This window comes from Varanus komodoensis, unplaced genomic scaffold, assembly GCF_004798865.1.
Source record: "Varanus komodoensis strain SLA01 unplaced genomic scaffold, ASM479886v1 scaffold42, whole genome shotgun sequence".
NCBI classification, from domain to species: Eukaryota; Metazoa; Chordata; class Lepidosauria; order Squamata; family Varanidae; genus Varanus; species Varanus komodoensis.
The window spans coordinates 6,928,967-6,947,009 of record NW_025335972.1 but is presented as its reverse complement, the minus strand read 5'-3'; the positions used below and the strand labels follow the sequence as shown (position 1 = coordinate 6,947,009).

Below are 18,043 nucleotides of genomic sequence, written 5' to 3'. Positions count from 1 at the left end.
CTAGTCCACTTTTTGCTAATTTGCTTGTCAGCATGTTGTGGGGCACTATGCTGAAAGCTTTGCTAAGGTTGATGTGGATTATTTCCACAGTGTTCACTCTGTCTATTGGGAGGTTACTCAGTCAAAAAATAAGATTAATTTTACAGGATTTATTTTTTGATTAATCTATGTTGGCTTCTATCAATCACTACATTTTCTTCAAGATGCTTGCAGACTGATTTTTTAAAAATAATTTTCTCCAGAATCTTTCCAGGGATTGACGTCAGCCTAACTGGTTTGCAGTTCCCAGGTTCATCTTTTTTCCCTTTTTTGAAGATAGGGACATCATTAGCCCTTCTCCAATCGTCTGGCATGTCTCCTGTTTTCCAAGATTTATCAAAGATAATAGCCAGTGGTTCTGAGAGTTCCTCTGCTAGCTCTTTAATGACTCTGGGAAGAGTTCACCAGGCCCTGGAGATTTGAACATGTTTATTCCTTCTATGTATTCCTTGACCATTTGTCTGTCAATCTTGGGCTGCCATCTCTCACTTTCAGCTTGTACTTCCTTTTGGTTGTAGATTTCCCTGTGGGAGAAGACTGACTCAAAGTAGGACTTGACCCAGCTGGCTCAGAAAGAGATTGCCCATCTCCTAATCCTTGAGGCCAACCATTTACTCCGGGTGTCAGTCAATAAATCAGCTCTGTTATCTCTGGCATCCATGAGGCCATAATTTTGTATAACTTCCAAAAATACCTCACAAAGGGAGAGTAAATCCCAAGGGTGCCAGATTCCCACTAAGTTGGCACCAGAATTTATAACATTTAACCATTAATGCTTTAACTATACACTCACTCCTGGTGAGCCAAAAAGCCATTTCATATTACAGCATTTCAGACACTGGCCCGGTTTCAACAACCCGGTTCTATCCAGGGAGTCTTAGGCTAATGGAATGGAATAAACGTCTAATAAATAAAATAATAAAGAAACACTAAGATACAAACATGCCTTGTAACCAGCTGTGCCACTCTCTCTCTCTCTCTCCTCAACACAGCACAAATAACCCCAGAAATCTTCCATTAATCCTAGTTTCCCAGTACATCCAAATAAGGAACCACAGATACACTGGAACAAGCTAAGATAATAAACCATGGTGTGAACTTAAACATCCTAGCTTCCTCTAAAACCTATAATCAATTTTCTAGTTCAGACATAATGCAAATATATTGGCAAGCTTGGAGTGGCGACTGGGAGGCATTATGCCATACAAAGTGATTCGTGCAGAATCAAAATGTTGATCCTCCCACACTGCTATATGCTTAAGGTTGACCCAAGCCTTAATTTAGATTACAAAGTCACCGATTACTAATTTGTTAGTAAACTGGCAAAAAAGATTTAAGTGTATACACCATACATGAGTAAAATTACAGGGTTGAGAAGATGCCAGGGCATTTAAAAAAACTCAGTATCCTGATCTTGAATACGTCACTCAGAAGGGCCCAATGTATAGCTGGGATTGTTACCTGATAGTTTCTTACTTATAGGTATATGGCTATTCATTGGTGAAAGTGTGTTATTGGTGGTAGCCCAAGACTTGAGTAGAAGGACACATCCTATTATCCTTATTCATTTATAAACATATTGTCAATGTTTGGCATGGGGTATAATATTCAATGGTGGGATGGGGAGCTTGCCCAAAGATGAAACAATGGCCTGCACACAAACCTGAGTCATCTCATAGATGGCACTTATCAGTGTGGCTGCCAGGTGGGATACATACACCTAGTTCATTCATGCTTGTAATTACACAGGCCAGCATAATTGAGATTAATACTAAAAAGAATCATTAGGCCAAAGACAATGCAGGGAGCAGTCTCCCAGGGCTTTTGCCAGCTCCACCCAGTATTGCTGGCCAAATCATACTTGGGACTTGTTTGTGGATTCTGAACCAGGGGAAGGGCCATCGCATATTCAGGCGGCCTGCGTATCTCTGCAAAGAAGCAGGAACTGGGAATTCCTCAAAGGTTCTAGTACTCTTGGCAGCATGCATGTTCGCTTTTTCGGGCTCACAGAAAAAACGTCTGCAACAGCGGGGGAGCCTCTTCAGCTAGCAATCTACTTTCGCCCCAGGGAGCAACCCCCCCCCACACACACACCAGCCGGAGGGGCGATTACTAGCCTCGTCATGGGGGATTAATTTCTCAGATTACCAGACTGAGGGAAAAAACCTTCACCAGGGGGGTCAACCTGCAAAATCCAGGCTGGGAAGCAGAAGCAGGAGTCACAAGATCGCGCCCCTCCCTCGCTTTCTCTCTCACGCATAAAACAGCACAAAACCACAGCCGAAGCGTTCCCGATAGTGCCTCGGGAAGAAGAAAGCTACAGAGGCGCCTGGCTGGCTAGAACCTTTCCCGCGCCAGGATGGTGCCCTCCTCTCCGAGGCCTGCCAGGGACCCAGCTCGATACACCGTAGGCGCTCCCGCCCCTCTCTGAAATCCTCGCAGGATGCGAGTCCTGGCTCTCCCCGAGAGGCAGACTTTCCAAAAGCACAGTGTCAGCCTGGCTGCCCAGACGCACTGGTGCACCGCTCCAGCCGCTCGGCTTCCCGCTGTTCCTACCTGCTGCTCCAGCGCTGGAATTCCCCCCCTTCTCCGCCTCTCGCATTCACTCTCGGGCGGGTGAAGGACAAACGAGCCCGCCCAGCCGGGAGGACGCCGGGCGTTGTAGTCCTGTTCTGCCGGGGCTGCTCCCCTCCCCCTCATCTTCCTCCCCCAACCCTGCCTTTCCAGGAATAGGGAAAAGAAACAAACCACGGTGGTTAGGGTGCGCGCTGCTTTGAAACGATTAGAACAGGTAATCGAGGAGAGGTTTATAAGCCATGCGAGTTAATGGATCCTCTGGGATGAGAGGCAGCATCTCTGCGAGCACCAGTTGCGGAATGGCGGACCTTACAGCTTTCAGATCTTGCTTATGGAGCCTCTCTGGTTGTCCACTGAGCCAAACAGGATCCCTCTGGTTGGCTCTTTCAGAATCCCGGAATCTCAATTTGAGAAGAGGGAATAAAACACGGGTTCGTGGGAAAGACCAAGTGTCCAGACCATCTGAGGCTTTATTGTTTTACCCCAAGGTTCCCGCGGTACACTCACGATAATACAGGCTGCATTACCGGGCAGGCAGAGATGAACTCTGCTGCAAAGCTTCAATACCATTACAGGGCATTTATAGGTACACAGGTACAGGACAATTGATGACAGAATGCAGAGATTACAATAAGATTCTGAGGTCATCACATACAGAACAGATAAAGGAATGTCAGTCAATCACACTGTAACAATGAGATTAGTATTGACACTTTAGTTGAGTAACTTGAACCCATCTCCAGGTCTGCTCAGACATGCAAATTCAAGCCACTAGAAACTATTCATGATAAGCTCAGACCCCTATCTCGACTCTAAACATTCTGCATGATCAGGGCACATGAAGCCCTCTGGGCTATCAAAAGATTATTGTAAACTGAATTCCAACAATGACTATTTATAATGTATATTTGGGCTAAAATGGCCTACTGTAGGTGAGAGAAAGGAGTGGGGAGGGAATGCCATTTTAAACAGTGACTGCTTGGTTTTGAGAAGGAAGACAGGATTTGATCCCCCAATGCAAAGGCACACAGGAGTAATGCTTTTCAGACAGGAGTTACCCAAATTTTCCCAACAGCTCCGACTGCTTTTTTAGTGCTTTTCTTTTGGATTCTAATAATGAAGCAGGATTCCAGGATGGGCACACTTGAGCCTCTCTGTGTATTGGGGTCCCACACCAACAAAGCTCTCAGCTTCCTGTCCAACATTTCAAATTAAAAAGAAAGACCTTGGAAAAACGTTAGGGCAATCTTCTTTCTCTCTCTTTCAAGCCTTTGGTTTTGCTTTCCTGCAGCCACCACTACTTCGGCTCACTCTTCTGTGCTCTTTCTTTCTTTCTCATCTCATTGCCTTGCTATTTCCCCTCCTCCCAGTTTCTAGTTTCTTCATCTCACGGTTTCTTTCTCTACCTCTTTGCCCTTCTTCCCATCCTCTAGTCACACTATCCCTCCCCTCAACAGCCACCCCTTTTGAGGAACCAGGCCACTCCAACTTGTATCATGCAACAAATTAAATCTTCAATGGGAGCCATTCTGGGGTGATGCCCACAGCAATTTCTCATTCGCAAATATGCCCATGAATCTGAAAAGGTTGAAGACCCAAACAGTATAAAAATGCTTTTAGGTCTTCTGAAAAGTGACCACCTTTTCCCTACAATGTCTTTTAAGAAGTGCATGACAAGAAAAAATCAACAGGGGCAGCTTTTTACAGCACTCAGTTAATAATTCAAATGGAGACTAACCAAGACATTTGGAGAAGACTGAACCTTGGAAGAGCAACAATAAGGGAATTAGAAAAGCATGCTTGACTGGAGACCAAGGTCAAGATGATCCATTCTGATGGCTATGTATGACTGTGAATGGTGGACAATGAAGAGGACTGACAGGAAGAAAATTGATGTGTTCAAAACATAGTTATTGGAAGATCAAATGGAAAAGAGGTAGACCATGTAAGCTATTTTGACTTCTTTCCAAGATGAGAAAAGGTGGAATTTTTTTTGTAAGCCATCCTGAGATGAGAACAGGGGATGGGATAGAAAAGCTTTTAATACATAACTAAATAAAATATAAATACAATAAATAACATAACCTATGCAATATATTAGCTTGGCTAACACGAAAGAAACAGTAAGCTGAGCGCACTTTTGGAGACCATTAAAGTTTCATGCTCCTTTCAAACTGCTGCTTGATGATGCTTGAAAAGTGACCCCTTCCCTTCCAAGACTGCTTAAATAACACTGTAGTTAACGGAAAGGAACATGGCTGCAGTGCTGTTGCACTGCAGGGAAGATGATTGGGCTTGTAGAGAGGTTGAAAGGCAACACATAGACTGAGGAATCTCACCAAAGCTATGAGACACAGCTGGCTGTCTCATAATCAAAGATATGAAAGGTAGGAGACACCCTGACAGGAACCCAGATGCCTTTCCCATCTGATTTTTAACACCTTCTAGGCCACTGTTGAAGGAACCAAGGGGAATTCTATAGCTGTTTTTTGCACCAGCAAATATGCTCTTCCTAGAATAAATTAGTGGTTCTGTCTTCTTTTTAAGTAAAAACTTAAAAATATGATCTCTGCTAGTGGGGTACTTTCAAAAGACATTGTACAGCTGCCATTCCATTTTTCCCTCTTTAATGAATTTTTTTGATAATAAAAAGCCAGAAGGAATGGAAAAACATGGTGTTTTGCAAAGAGGATGTCTGTGAATAAGGCAAAGCAATTGCACAGTAAAAGCTTCATCTGGGCACACCTTGAACCTCTCCATCCAAACCTCTACTCAAATGCTGTGCCACTTAGTTGGGCCTTCATTCCACAAGGACAGGAGAAGGACAGCATTTTATTAATCCTGAGAAGACATGAGATATACATGTCATCCTATGTGTGACATACACATATACACAGTGTGATGATATCTGATTCAAAATCCACATCCATCCCCCTAGCTGTTGGTTTCCCAAATCATTATGGCAGCTAAGCGGGGAGTTTGGGGAAATGCAAGAGATCATGTGAATGGCTGCTGTCCAATCTCTTATAGGTTACAATGTGTGTGCATTTGGTTGCCCAGCAACAATCTGTAGTCACTTAATTCCCTCCTTATCCTTCTGAGTAGGATTCTTTCTCTATCAATTTTTTTAGTGCTGTTGAAACATTGCTTTCCCAGTATTAGGTAGAAGCACAATTATAGTTAGTACCACCAAATTTTAAAGTTCTGCTACATTCCCTCATGTCTGTCCCACAGTGCAAGGCAAAATTGAGTGCACATTACTAATGTAAGATTGCATCTTTTCAGCTAGAGACTCTGCAGAAGCATACCAGCTTGTAACAATGGGGCTAACTCCCTAGAAAATGTGTTCAGGATTACTGTATCCAATGCTTGTCTGGTTAGGATTTGAAGCGGTTCTTCCTTTCCTCAGCTATTAGCACTAGGGAAATAGCCCCTTGAAGTAAATATTTCCTGAACTGTTGGAGGAATCCTTTAATTACTCTCTGCCTCTATATTCCTGTAAGTTTCACCATTAACATGTTTTTATTTTGCTTCCTTAGCACTCTTTGCCAAATTAAAAAACAAAACCAAAAAACCTCTCTTCTGGGCAGGCAGAAGTTTTAAAGGGGTTGGATCTTCGATTTTAAAATATCTCCGTAACAGCCCCAGTAAGTTGATTGCCTCAAAAATTACATTTGCTAAAACAAGAAGCTATTCACAGGTGGATTTGCACTGGCAAAGCCATATTTAAGATGGGCTACTTAATCAGGGGCTTGTGGTATACATGGGACACAAGACCCCAACAAAAATGCACTTTGCTTTGGAGATTTACTATGAATTATCTATTCTCCCATTCAGTCAGCACAGTGAAAAATTAGTTTCGCTCCTTGTTTCCTATTTAAGGCACAGTTCTATGGAGTCTGCCTTCAGTGCATGGCTCATATGCATATCCTATGTACCAAAATGCCTGACCCTGATTTTTATACATGCAGCCATTTTCAGCCATTTAGATGAAGCATCAGAGAGGAAGGGAAAGAGGCTGTGGGACATTCACTGTAGGTCATTAGCACCAGCATCCTTCCCTCTCCACTCCTAGCACACCCCTTCTTCTCCCCACCAAGACACATTTGTGACCTCAAGGGAGACAGATGGGTTGGTTCTTTCCATGCCTGCTGCATGGGATCCCTGCATGGGTGGGCAGGGATCCTTTGAAAGTCCACCTCTGAGATCACAGGACCTTGGAGCTGGGACATTGAATAATCCCACAGATAATAGGATTGTGCCTCAAGCATTGCCATGAAGTATCTTGTATCAGCTTAAGCTGCAATCCTATCTGGACAGAGAGAGCCTAGCAACAACCATCCGTGCTCTGGTAACCTCTCATTTGGATTGCTGCAACACACTGAAATGTGGGGCTGTTAAAATCACTCTTTCCTTTCCGTCAGAAGAGAAAAATATTCCAAGCATGCAAAGAGTTCTTTTTAAAACTTTATTGCAACAAAGGGAACAGAAAGAAATGGTTTCCTTCCCATTTTCCTGTTCACCTGAGCACATGTTCACATCCCCCTTTTGAACACTGCTCCCAGCCGCTTCTTCCCTCCTACTTTCCCCTCATTGGCTGGGGTACCGGGAGTTTACAATCTTTCCCGCCTGGCTATTCCTCGCTGCCCCAACACTGGCCCTTCATCCCTGCCCCCAGTGGGCTACAATAGGCTCATTTTGTTCTGCCCAGCTTGTCAATAAACAATCAGGAAGTACTTGGCCCTCCTGCCTACGTGCCTGTTTTCCCACTTTGTGCTACCTGATTTTAGCCCCTCCCCTCCTTTAGGCCAAGTAAACTTGCTACCTTTTAAATCTTGCTACTCCCTTGTTTCAAATAATCCTTTCACATCTATCAGGGCTGCCTTTGAAATTAGTTCAGAAATGTCAGCTGATCCCAGACAGGGCAACAAGATTGTTAGTGGGAAATGGCTCATGAGAATATATCATGTCAGTCCTCTTTCAACTCCATTGGCTGCCAGTTGACATTCAGGGCTGATTCGAAGTGCTAGTATTAATATTCAAAGCCCTAAATGATTGGAGCAAGGAACCCCTCCTCCCATATGTACCTACCCAGACCCTGAGGTCATTTTCAGGAGTCTATCTCTAGGAGTATCCTCCAAAGGGAGTGAGGCAGGTGGCTACCAGGAGGAGGTGCTCTTGGCACCTACTTTGTTTTCTTTTCAGCAGCAGCTGAAAATCTTCTTATTTTCCTGGCCTTTTGACAGTTTAATTTTAATATTACGTTTTATTCTGTACTGCTGCTATGCCTCTGTGCTGATCTATCTATGCTGATTCAGTTGCAACTGCTGTTAATTTTTGTTGTTTGTGTGTTTCTAATTTTTGTTAACCACCTAGAGCACCTCAGTTATTGGGCGGTATAAAATAAAAGTATAAATAAATAAATTGTATCCTTATTTTGAATAATATGAAAATGTAGCCCAAGATTGGCAAAGGAGTGTATGACAGCAGAAGGTTTCTGAAGAGGCAGCAAAGTGGGTAAATGCATTTTATTAAAATAGTCCCATTTTTATTAGTTTTTTCCTCACATCATTCTTTTTACATGTAGGGTTTTTATCAAGTAATTACAGCTCAAATCAGAGTAGAAACATCTTTTTAAAGATTTTTTTTTCATATTTAGCTACACGATTTTCTATCCTTGACCATGTTCTGACATAACAGGAACTTTCACTGGTGATCTGTGGGTTCAGCTTCTTGCTTCAAATAAATCCCCTCATTTGGGTTGTTACCAGGAAGCCCAGATTTAGGAACCTGGGACTGATTGTGAGTTAAACAACTATTAGTTAACCTATGAACCAGACATGAGGCATTCTAGATTATCGGAAACAATAATCCCATTGATACTGAATCTGTGTCACATAAGGACAACATTCTGTGTTCTCTGGAGATAATACATTGGTAATTAAGGTTAATGCTATTTTTTATTAATGTGCTTGTGTTTTAGTATAAAAGAGAATTATTTTTTGCATAAAAAGAGCATGTGACCATACATAGAAATGGCAGTTTTTCCATGAAGATAGGTGGGTGATTCAAGAGAAGTAAAATGAAGTATTTATTTGCAGAGCCATGTTTAAACTATAGAACTTGTTACCTCAGGACATAGTGAGGCCACCAATTTAAAAAGTTAATTGGGGATGGCTCTTTATGTCTCCTAGTCATGACAACTATATGCTGCCTCCAATATCAGAAGTGGCACACCCAGTGACATAGGATAGAACATTTTCCAGCGCTTTATAATGCTGCTGATTTTTTCCCCTGTTCCCTAAGTGAATTAATACAAATAAATGTATGCCACTTGAAAACACAGTATTAAGTTTGGTAGCTTCAAGGTTGTAAGTAATGTTTTTCAGCTGTTTATCCTTAGTGATAGAATGCATGTAAGGTTGCTGGACTGAAACTTGGAAAGCCTGGAATCTAGTCCCAAATGGGATGACTTTAAGCCAAACACGAACTCTTAGCCTTACCTATTTAACAGGGTTGTTGTGAAGATAAAATAGAAAGGATTTTGTATGTCACCTTGGGTTCCTTGCAGGAAAATGGGTGGATAGAAATACAATGCATTAAAAAAAGATATGTAATTGAAATGTGTGTGTGTGTGTCAGAGTGAACTCGAACGAATAACTAGAGACAACAAAATTAAAGAAAGTGAAGACAACCTCAGTGGAAAAGAGTTGAACTCAGCTGATACAGACAAGCGGTTGTCAGCTTAACAAGAACAGTTCTTTGGGTTGCTAAAACTGGTATGCCAACCATTTTCAGTACTTGTATTTTTTTTTCTTAAATTGAAATAATGTAAGGGAAGTACAAGCTACTGTCCTTATATTTTTAGAAGCATTCCAATGAAAATTTCTACATAATATTTCAATCATGTTACTCATGTACATATATTTCCCTAAATACTTCAGGTTAAATATTTGTGTATTGGGAGAAAAAATAATATTTTTTAGCTTTGTTTAGCAAGCAAGTCAAATAAACATGTTAAATTAGACATCTCTAGATAGATGACCTGTGGTCCTCTAGCAGTTTTTGCCTATGGATTTTGGTTAGCTCCCAGCAACATGGCCAAGTGAGCAGCTTCAGGAGTTACAGGCCAAAACACCAGGAGAGTTGCAAGCTGCTCAGAGCAGTTTCCTATGCAAAATGTCCATTATCCCATATTAATGAACCTGTGCAAATGAGCTGAATTTGTAGTGGAACATTTTCTAATACCAACTGAAATTTTCCAAATGCAAACTACCCTATGCAAATAAACTCTGTAATTTTTTTCCAGAAAACTCCCAACAGGTTTGGGGAATGTGAACAGAAGGATGCTGCTGTGTTCATGTCCGACATGGACTGTTCCCAAAGGCCCTGGTTGGCCATTGTGTGAAAAGAATGCTAACCCAGCACATTCTTTAAGTGCAAAGTAAGCAAAGAGCTCACAGGCTGCTCTGCCTAGCTTTCAAGTGCCTCTCAATTTACATGGAAGAGAAGACACTGCATTTCCAGTGAAACTCAGCAAAATCAGAACAAACCCAGTCTTTCAAATGATAGAAGGGAAATAGAAAACACTGGAACAGAAAGGTTTGGGAACAACCTTGGTTTTTTTGGAATAACTGGAACAAATTAAACAATTCCATAGAAAATGGACTAATGTGGAAGCAACTTAGAGTTTAGTTTAGCTGGGTGATGGCTGTGAGACTTGTCAAGATTTCAGATTCAGGGGAAGCATACAATCAAGTACTTATTTTAGAAATAGAAATTCCTAAATTACAACAGCGCTGAAGGGTAGTCAGTATAAGACTGGCTATGAGGAAACAGAGCATACACAGAGTGTTTTATGGGATTGGAGTCATGTAGGCAGGGAGGGAATGAGACTGGGTGATAATGCAAGAACAATGTTGAAGCACCAAGTCATAATACTGAAACCTTGAGAAATCATCAGAGAAACATCATGACACATTGAGAGCTTGAGTGACAGATAACAAACAAAACAATCGGAAGTTGCAGAAATTAACAGGCTTCTATGTTTGCTTTTTACAGCCAGAGGTAGGAAATTCCTTTAAAGACAAAGATGGGCTGGCCCAGTGTTTGAATATTCGAACTACTTGCGTCCTGTCATTCCCCGCTGCTCTGTTCTGCATTTGAGGGTGATTTGCTATCCAGCAAATCACTGAATATTCTGAGGCTCATTTTCCTATAGAAGAAACCTGAATGGAAAAACCCTGCAGACTGGGAGGGAGTGAAGGGAAACAGGCCAAAATATAAAACTTATAACTTTTATTAGGGCAACTCCAACAGGCTACAAAAGTATTAGGGAATGAAACATAGGTTGCACCCTTGATTTGAGCAAAATACTGCTATTGGCTGACTGAACTCTACTTAGTAGTGCCCCCTGTATTACATATTTAGGGCCTCAGATCAATTCATTTGGTGGAAAGTTTCTTGGAAAAAGCTCCATTTCTTGTTGATCATGCAGGATGGGTAGTGGATATCTTTGAGAAGGAAGTATCTTATTCTTCCGGATAATCCTCAGGACATGGAAAAAGGGACATCTCTTCCTTCCTAAACTGTGCAACCTGTTTCCTCCATGTGCCGGCTGAAGTTCTCTAGATGCTGGCACAACAGTTGAGAATCACTTTGCTGGCATTGTTGGTGGGTGGGCAATGGCTCAATCCAGGAGTTGTTAGTAAACAGGTAGGCCATTCTGAGAGAGAGAGTGACAAGAAATTAGGTTTTCAGTGTATTAACTTTTATCAGGATTGTTCTGTGCTGCAACTTTATTGTACTAAGGCCTACAGTCTCTCTTTCAGAGATGTTTTCATTTCATTTTTGTTCTAAGGCAGACATTATTTTCAACACTATAATTAAAACATCAACTGTGCACAACACATTAAGTTAGTTCTACAATATTCACTGAAATCTATCTAATTTATAGGATATGGGAGGTTTTGACCTGAGAGATCTAACTGTGAAGTCAGTTTCAACTTCTATTGCTACCAATAATTCCATTTTCAATTTCTGGTTTTACTAGTTAGTGTTCCTGCCTACATGCTTGAACTACTTGATAAGCAACTTTTAAACTTAGATGAAGCGTTGCTCTGAACAGCATAAGCTGTCAGTAAAGTAATAGTATTTGCTATTTCTAATGTGCTTCCAAGTCAAATCTTTATAAAAATAATTAAAAGTCAGGTTTTGCTTGCAAGTGTTTTCCAGCAGGCAGCAGTGAGTACAAATCACCCTGCTGTGATGTCCATATAGACAGAACTTGTTTTGGCAGTTCTTGCTAAGTTTATTTAGAAAGCCCTAGCAGCAGAATACAAGAGAAAGTAGAGTTGACACTGGTCTGTACAGTAGTACCTTGGCTCATGAACTTAACCCGTTCCAGGACTCTGGTCATGACTCAAATTGGTCATGAGCCAAGTCAAATTTCCTCATAAGATTCAATGTAAATAAGGTTAATCTGTTCTGTAACTATTTTTTTAATCAGAAAAATGTGAAGCAGGCACGCTCGGGGTGGGAGGAGATGGGCACAATCGCGGGTACTCTTGGGGGGAGGCGGGTGTGATCACAGGCATGCTGGGGGGGAGGTGTGATCGCAGGCACACTTGGAGGTGGGCGCAATCTTGGGCGCAGTGCGGGAGAGGTGGGCGCACTGGGGGGGAAGGCAGGCACGATCATGGGTGCGCTTGGGGGGGGAGGTGGGTATGATTGTGATTGTCACCCGATGCGGAATTCGCGACCTGAGGCAAAATTTTTCAGAAATTTTTGAGTGGGGAGATGGCCGCGATTGCACCCGTCTTTCCTGCACGCGCGCGCCCATAATTGTGCCCATCTTGCCTGCACGAGCACAACTGCAATCTTGGCTATTCCCCCCCACACCAGCATGAATGCGCCTATCTCCCCCCCCCCCCCCCGAGCGTGTACATGTTCGTGCCTGTCTCTCCCCGCCAGCATGCCCGCGTTCATGGCCATCTCTCCCCACCCTCCCCAGCACACCAGGATGAGAGGGGCATGCAGGGATGACAGGCGCGATCATGGTTGTGCTGGGGGGGCGGTGGCGGGGAGATGGCTGCGCTTGTGCTCATGGTGGTGGGGGGGAGATGTCCGCGATCTTTGTTGTTCTTTGTCACTTTGCTTCACATTTTTCTTACTAAAAAAAATAGTTACAGAACAGATTAACCTTATTTATATTGAACCTTATGGGGAAATTTAACTTGGCTCACGACCAATTTGGGTCACAACCAGAGTCCTGGAACTGATTAAGTTCGTGAGCCAAGGTACCACTGTATATGTTTCTTAGTCAAAGCCTGCCTAGCAAAATTCAGTGATGTGCAAAATTTCTAGTCAGGAAGTGTACATCAGAACAATTCACTTTAAAATACGGACCAAATGATATCCTCTAGTATCACTTATGTTGTGTCATACCTGATGTTACAAGGATGAGAGGAGGAAGAGGAACATACCTGTGGCAGTTTTGTGTTTCTTGTAGTATCTAGCTCTGCCTTTAAAAACTTCCTACTTGGGAAGTATGTGGTTGATGGGGTTACAGTTGCTAATCTTGATCAGATTTTTGCTGGTGCTGTTAACTGCCATTATAGCCATTTGGTTTAGGCAGCAAGGTAACCACTTTAAAATGAATGAAGGTGCTGTGACTTTAATGAAAATTTCAGTAGTTTCAGTCAGGACTTTCTCCTTGAGCACAAGGGCAAACTGACTGTGGCTGCACCATTTTTCATCTATAGCCCAAATACACAAATGTGACAGACCCACTGCTACTCTTTGCATACCGTACACTCACAGCATTTCCCCCTATTGTTAAACAGTTTTTTTCTCTGTGCCCATATATATCTTCCAACTAAGGGTTACCTTTCATGGATCACTTTATTAAACTCAATATCACATACAGTGAATTTCAAAAAACATCAAAGAAGACTAACTCCTGCAATATTCAGGATTGGCAGCTTTTTAATGGGCCTGCTTCTGCTTCTCGCAACAGCAGCCCAATATTAAAACATTTAGTTGTGAAACTTTAGCTGACATTAAAAAGTGATAGAAAACACATCATTGGGTTATCTGCATGCAAGGCTGTTGCTAGAAGCACAAGAGCAAGACCGGGAAGAACGGGCTGTCCGGTGTGGTGTAGTATTTAGAATGTCCGACTAGGACTTGGGAGATCTGGGCATTAGTCCCCACTTGGCCGTGAAGCTCACTGGGAGTCTTTGGGTCAGTCCTCAACTCCTGGCATAACCAATCTCACAGGGTTGGTGTGAGAATAAGGAGGATCATGTAAACTGCCTTGAGCTCCTTGCATGATGAAGAAAGGCAGAACAACAAACCCCACCATTATTTCATACAAAGCCAATGCCAGATGTAGACACACCCTTCATAATCATAGATCAATGTTTTCTCCACAAGCACAGCTTTTCATCATAGCTGGCTGAAAGCAAGACATTGTTATTCTCTCAGGCATTGTAATAAGTATTTGTCTTAAGTGCTGGAGGGAAGTTCTGTTTCAAACAATGGAGATAAAGTTTTAATTTCTGTTTTAAAAAACAAGGGTTCTTGCTTTCAAATCAGATTTGATTGTGTCATTTATTTTATTTATTGTCTTTTATTGTTGTTGTGTTTTAATTTGCACTGCAAATTGCCTTGGGAGAAATATTTATAAGGGCAGTTTCTAGTGTCTTAGCCACATATGGAAAATGTTTTGCTGGCACAAGGGGTGCTGCACATGATCCTAGACCCTTGAACACACAGCTGTTAGGTTACATGTCTCTCATTAGGAAATGCTTTCCCACTGCATACTCACTCCTGATGAAGATCCCACAAGTCGCTGCTGGGGCCCCAGACCAAATATTCCCTGTTCACCTGCATGCTCAGTGTCTCCTGGCAGAGTAAGGGGCTAATAAACTGCCGGGTCTTCCCCTCCACGGCTTGGTCTGTTCCTGCAGCACAATAAATGGGGAGGTGTGGGAAGGGAGAAAGTGCAAGAGCAATTGCTGGAAGTTGAAAAAGCATTACTTGTTAAACACACAGGTTATTGCTCTCAACTCGGATCTCAATTATATGAATGGGGAGCAATCCAGGATGGCTGTTTGACTGCGACAAACTGATGCTGAGGAAGGTCAGGACCTGATGAGCAATAATGGAAGGTATCATTCCATTTCTTGCAAGCTGAAGTTTTGAATGCGATTGATAGGATACAGTAAATTTACTAAGACATGACTGAGTTTATTCTTATTGTTCAAAACATGATTCCTTTATTAGAACTGATAAATAATTATTTTAAAAATATTTAAACCATGTAATAATAAAACATTTAGCAATTAAGTAATATTGAATTATATATTTAATTAGAATTGAAAGCAATAAAGTTTCATCTAGATGAACAGGTACATTATATAAACCAGTTTCTGTCTTATTTACTACTTTGTCTCATATCAGGAACTCTGCACTCCATCCAGATTTCCATGCCAGAAACAACATTTTTTTTCTTTTTTAGAAAAATCAGACAGGGACTACTTTAACTCAACCCTACTGTAGAAGACCCAATGCTATGTGTGTATGCATATCATAAATGCCCTTTATTCTCTTTTCCTTATCTGTCTTTTCCCTGACCTCTTCTTCCTATACTCAAAGAGGTATCAATGTCTTGACTCACTGCAACGCAAGACTTGCCAGGTGGATTTCCATGTTCTCCCACCCTTTTCCTATGTCTCTAAAATTTTCCTGAGCCAACTGCTCACATATTTTCAGACTAGCAGTTTAGTCTTTTTCCCCTTTTTTAAAAAGGAAGCCAAGATTCTTGCCATGCTGAGTTGGGGCATTGGTGCAGCTGTGGAATATACACAGCCTTTCCCTGAACAAAATAACATATTGCAGCATGAGATATCTCTTGGGATGCCAAATCAGCCATCTTGTACAGAGAATTGTAAAGAAAGTTTACTTACCTTCCTTGATTACCTGCACAATCTTCATGGAGTAATAGTTATACATGCCTTTTTGCTCAATAGCATCCAGGTGAACTTTATAAACTAGAATGAAACAAAGAGTAGCCATTGTGGTCAGCTACTGGCCCTGCAGAGGCTGGTATGCCTATAGTGACAAAAATTCCACACATGGTTTAAAGTGCACAGATATACCAGGCCCAACTAGCAGTCAGAGGTTTTACGGGTAGCAGGAAACATTGATCCTGCCCCTTAATACATACCTACAATGTGAAATTTGGAGAAGCAGTCTTCCCAAGATAACTCTTGTGGTTACTTTTTATAGGTCATAATAACACTGAAATCACAGTATTCTTTCAATGCTGAAAGAATCAAGTTCTCTCTATATTTTTGCCCTTTTTGAAGCAAAGCAATTTGTGTTTTTGCATTATTTGAATAACAAATTCAAGTGATGAGTGCTAACAGTTCTGCTGTCAAAATAGGGCCATGAATAAATAAGAAAGAAGTATGTGTTAACAGAACCATGTCATTTGCAGAAGTACAAGCAATCATTACAAAAACTATGGGGGCAGCCCCACCAAAATCCAACCTGGTGAGGACAAATGCCATTTTGTGGAGAAAATGAAAAACGGTGGTGTGATAGAATATAATGGAGAGAGGCAAGCCTAGAAGATACATAATTGTCCTACGTTGTCTACACAGAATGGCAGCAACTATATAGAATTTCAGGCACTGTTTTTTCTCAGTCCTGCCTTGAGATGCCAGGGATTGAATTTGGGGTCCTCAGCACATGAAGCATGCTTTACCACTGAACTATGGCCCTTTCCTAGGTTGGTTGAAATTCTGAACAGAATCCCTTTTGCTAGGATATGATGATCTACTGCAGCATTCAGTTGCACTTCCCATTTGTACAGGCCTAGAATACAGAGTCATTTAATGGTGCTACTGATTCAGAACCTTTCTGCACTGCTCACAAATTACACATAACTAAACTCTGTTGGGCAGTTCTGCCCCACCCACCAGCCACCAGGAAAAACTTCTTCAGGAGGGGGCACTTTTATGTGAAGGTGCCACAGGGAGCGCTATGTCACTTTTCTCATGTGAATAACATGGGCAAATACATCCAAGTGTAACTGGGCGCTTTTTAATCTGAGGGAAGAAAGACAGCAGGGGGCAGCTGAAAGGGACAGAGAGCTGTGTTCTTTCAAGTGCTTAGTCAGGGGTCACTCCATGTCTATTGTGTTCTGTCTTACCATAATCCACCACTGGCTGACAGGCCGCTGCAATCCTCACAGAAGTGTCAGGTATGGATGTGAAAGTCTTCATCAAGCCACATTTTTCTGGGAACACAACAGTTAAGGCGCTGGTGAGCCTCTATGAGATCCTGCCCCTCCCTTCCCTGGGTTTCCTCACACTGAGGGACTGAGATGCCCTTGTGTGGTTCCTGCTCATTTCAGTGGTGCTCACACAGGCCGGCAGCATGTCCTGCAGGATTCGCACCTGCCCATCTCCCTTTCCGTGGCACCTCAAGCCCACTACCCGAGCAGCCGCCTCAGTCTGCCTGTGCCCTACAGGGTAACCCAGGTGACTGCTGCAGGAATCAACACCTGCAAGAGAGAGAATGTTGCCGTGCCGGCTGCTTACCTTCCATGCAGCGGCAGGTGTCTTCCTGACACAGCGTGCGCAGGAGTGCTCCGTCCCTGGTGGGATGGTAGAATTTTGTGCAGCGGTTTTCTGGAATGCATGGGAGGAGAAAGTTAAGAATAATTGTTGCAAAGCAACAGACCAGCAGCAGACCCCACAAAGGCTTAATAATCATATGGGATTATTGTTCCCTGGCTGCTGGTTACCAATTCAAACCCTTGCTCTTAGGCCTTATTGCCTCATCTGGCCCTGCCCAGGGTGGTTTGTTGGGGTGACAACGGGGCAGGGGGTGCGGGCAGTTTGCTAACTACCCTAACAAGCCAACCTCAGCAGGTTCAGATGACATGAGAAGCCACACCCAGCAAGGATAGCTGTGCAAATAAGCTGGCACACAGGCACACGCACCCACACGAACACGCCACGGTGATTCCTTAACCACCCTGTGACAGGCACACCTGGTTCAAGGTGACTGACCACAGATACCATTCTCTGCCCCTACAGAATGTGGGAGGTGAAGGGTCTATGCTTTGCTCAGAACAACAAGGCATGGCTTCCGCATGTGAATGCATTTGACATCCCATCTAAAAGAGAAGCCCAGGTAGTACAGACAAGAGTCTGTCTCCCCACCACCCCTTTCTCTGCTATGATCCCAACAAAAGTAATTTCTCTGAAGCTGCGATTTACATTGAAAGGAAGCCTTCACTGGAACCTTGGAGCCATGTAAGCCACCTTGGGTTCCTTACAAGAGGGGAAAAAGGCAGGCCATAAATGCAAGAACAGCAGCAGCCACGGTTTCCATCCCAACAACCACCCTC

At 42.6% G+C, this 18,043-nt stretch overlaps 2 protein-coding genes across 3 annotated transcripts in view; both read right to left on the bottom strand.

The window, feature by feature from the left end:
- LOC123030073 (retinol dehydrogenase 8-like) overlaps positions 1 to 2,649 on the bottom strand; it is a 32,858-nt gene extending 30,209 nt beyond the window's left edge. The window contains exon 1 of one of the 2 annotated variants that reach the window (XM_044443662.1): positions 2,596 to 2,649. In XM_044443662.1, coding sequence (XP_044299597.1) covers positions 2,596 to 2,641 — 46 coding nt within the window. In that variant the 5' untranslated portion in view covers positions 2,642 to 2,649. The remainder of the gene's footprint in view (positions 1 to 2,595) is intronic. The other variant, XM_044443661.1, reaches the window with a different exon arrangement.
- Positions 2,650 to 10,900: 8,251 nt separating this feature from the next.
- Positions 10,901 to 18,043, bottom strand: part of LOC123029972 (venom factor-like) — an 89,459-nt gene continuing 82,316 nt past the window's right edge. The window contains exons 37-41 of the mRNA XM_044443439.1: positions 17,229 to 17,318; positions 16,838 to 16,924; positions 15,588 to 15,671; positions 14,447 to 14,582; positions 10,901 to 11,341 (exon numbers count right to left, since the gene is read on the bottom strand). Of these exons, the coding sequence (XP_044299374.1) occupies positions 11,200 to 11,341; positions 14,447 to 14,582; positions 15,588 to 15,671; positions 16,838 to 16,924; positions 17,229 to 17,318 (539 nt within the window). The 3' untranslated portion in view covers positions 10,901 to 11,199. The remainder of the gene's footprint in view (positions 11,342 to 14,446; positions 14,583 to 15,587; positions 15,672 to 16,837; positions 16,925 to 17,228; positions 17,319 to 18,043) is intronic.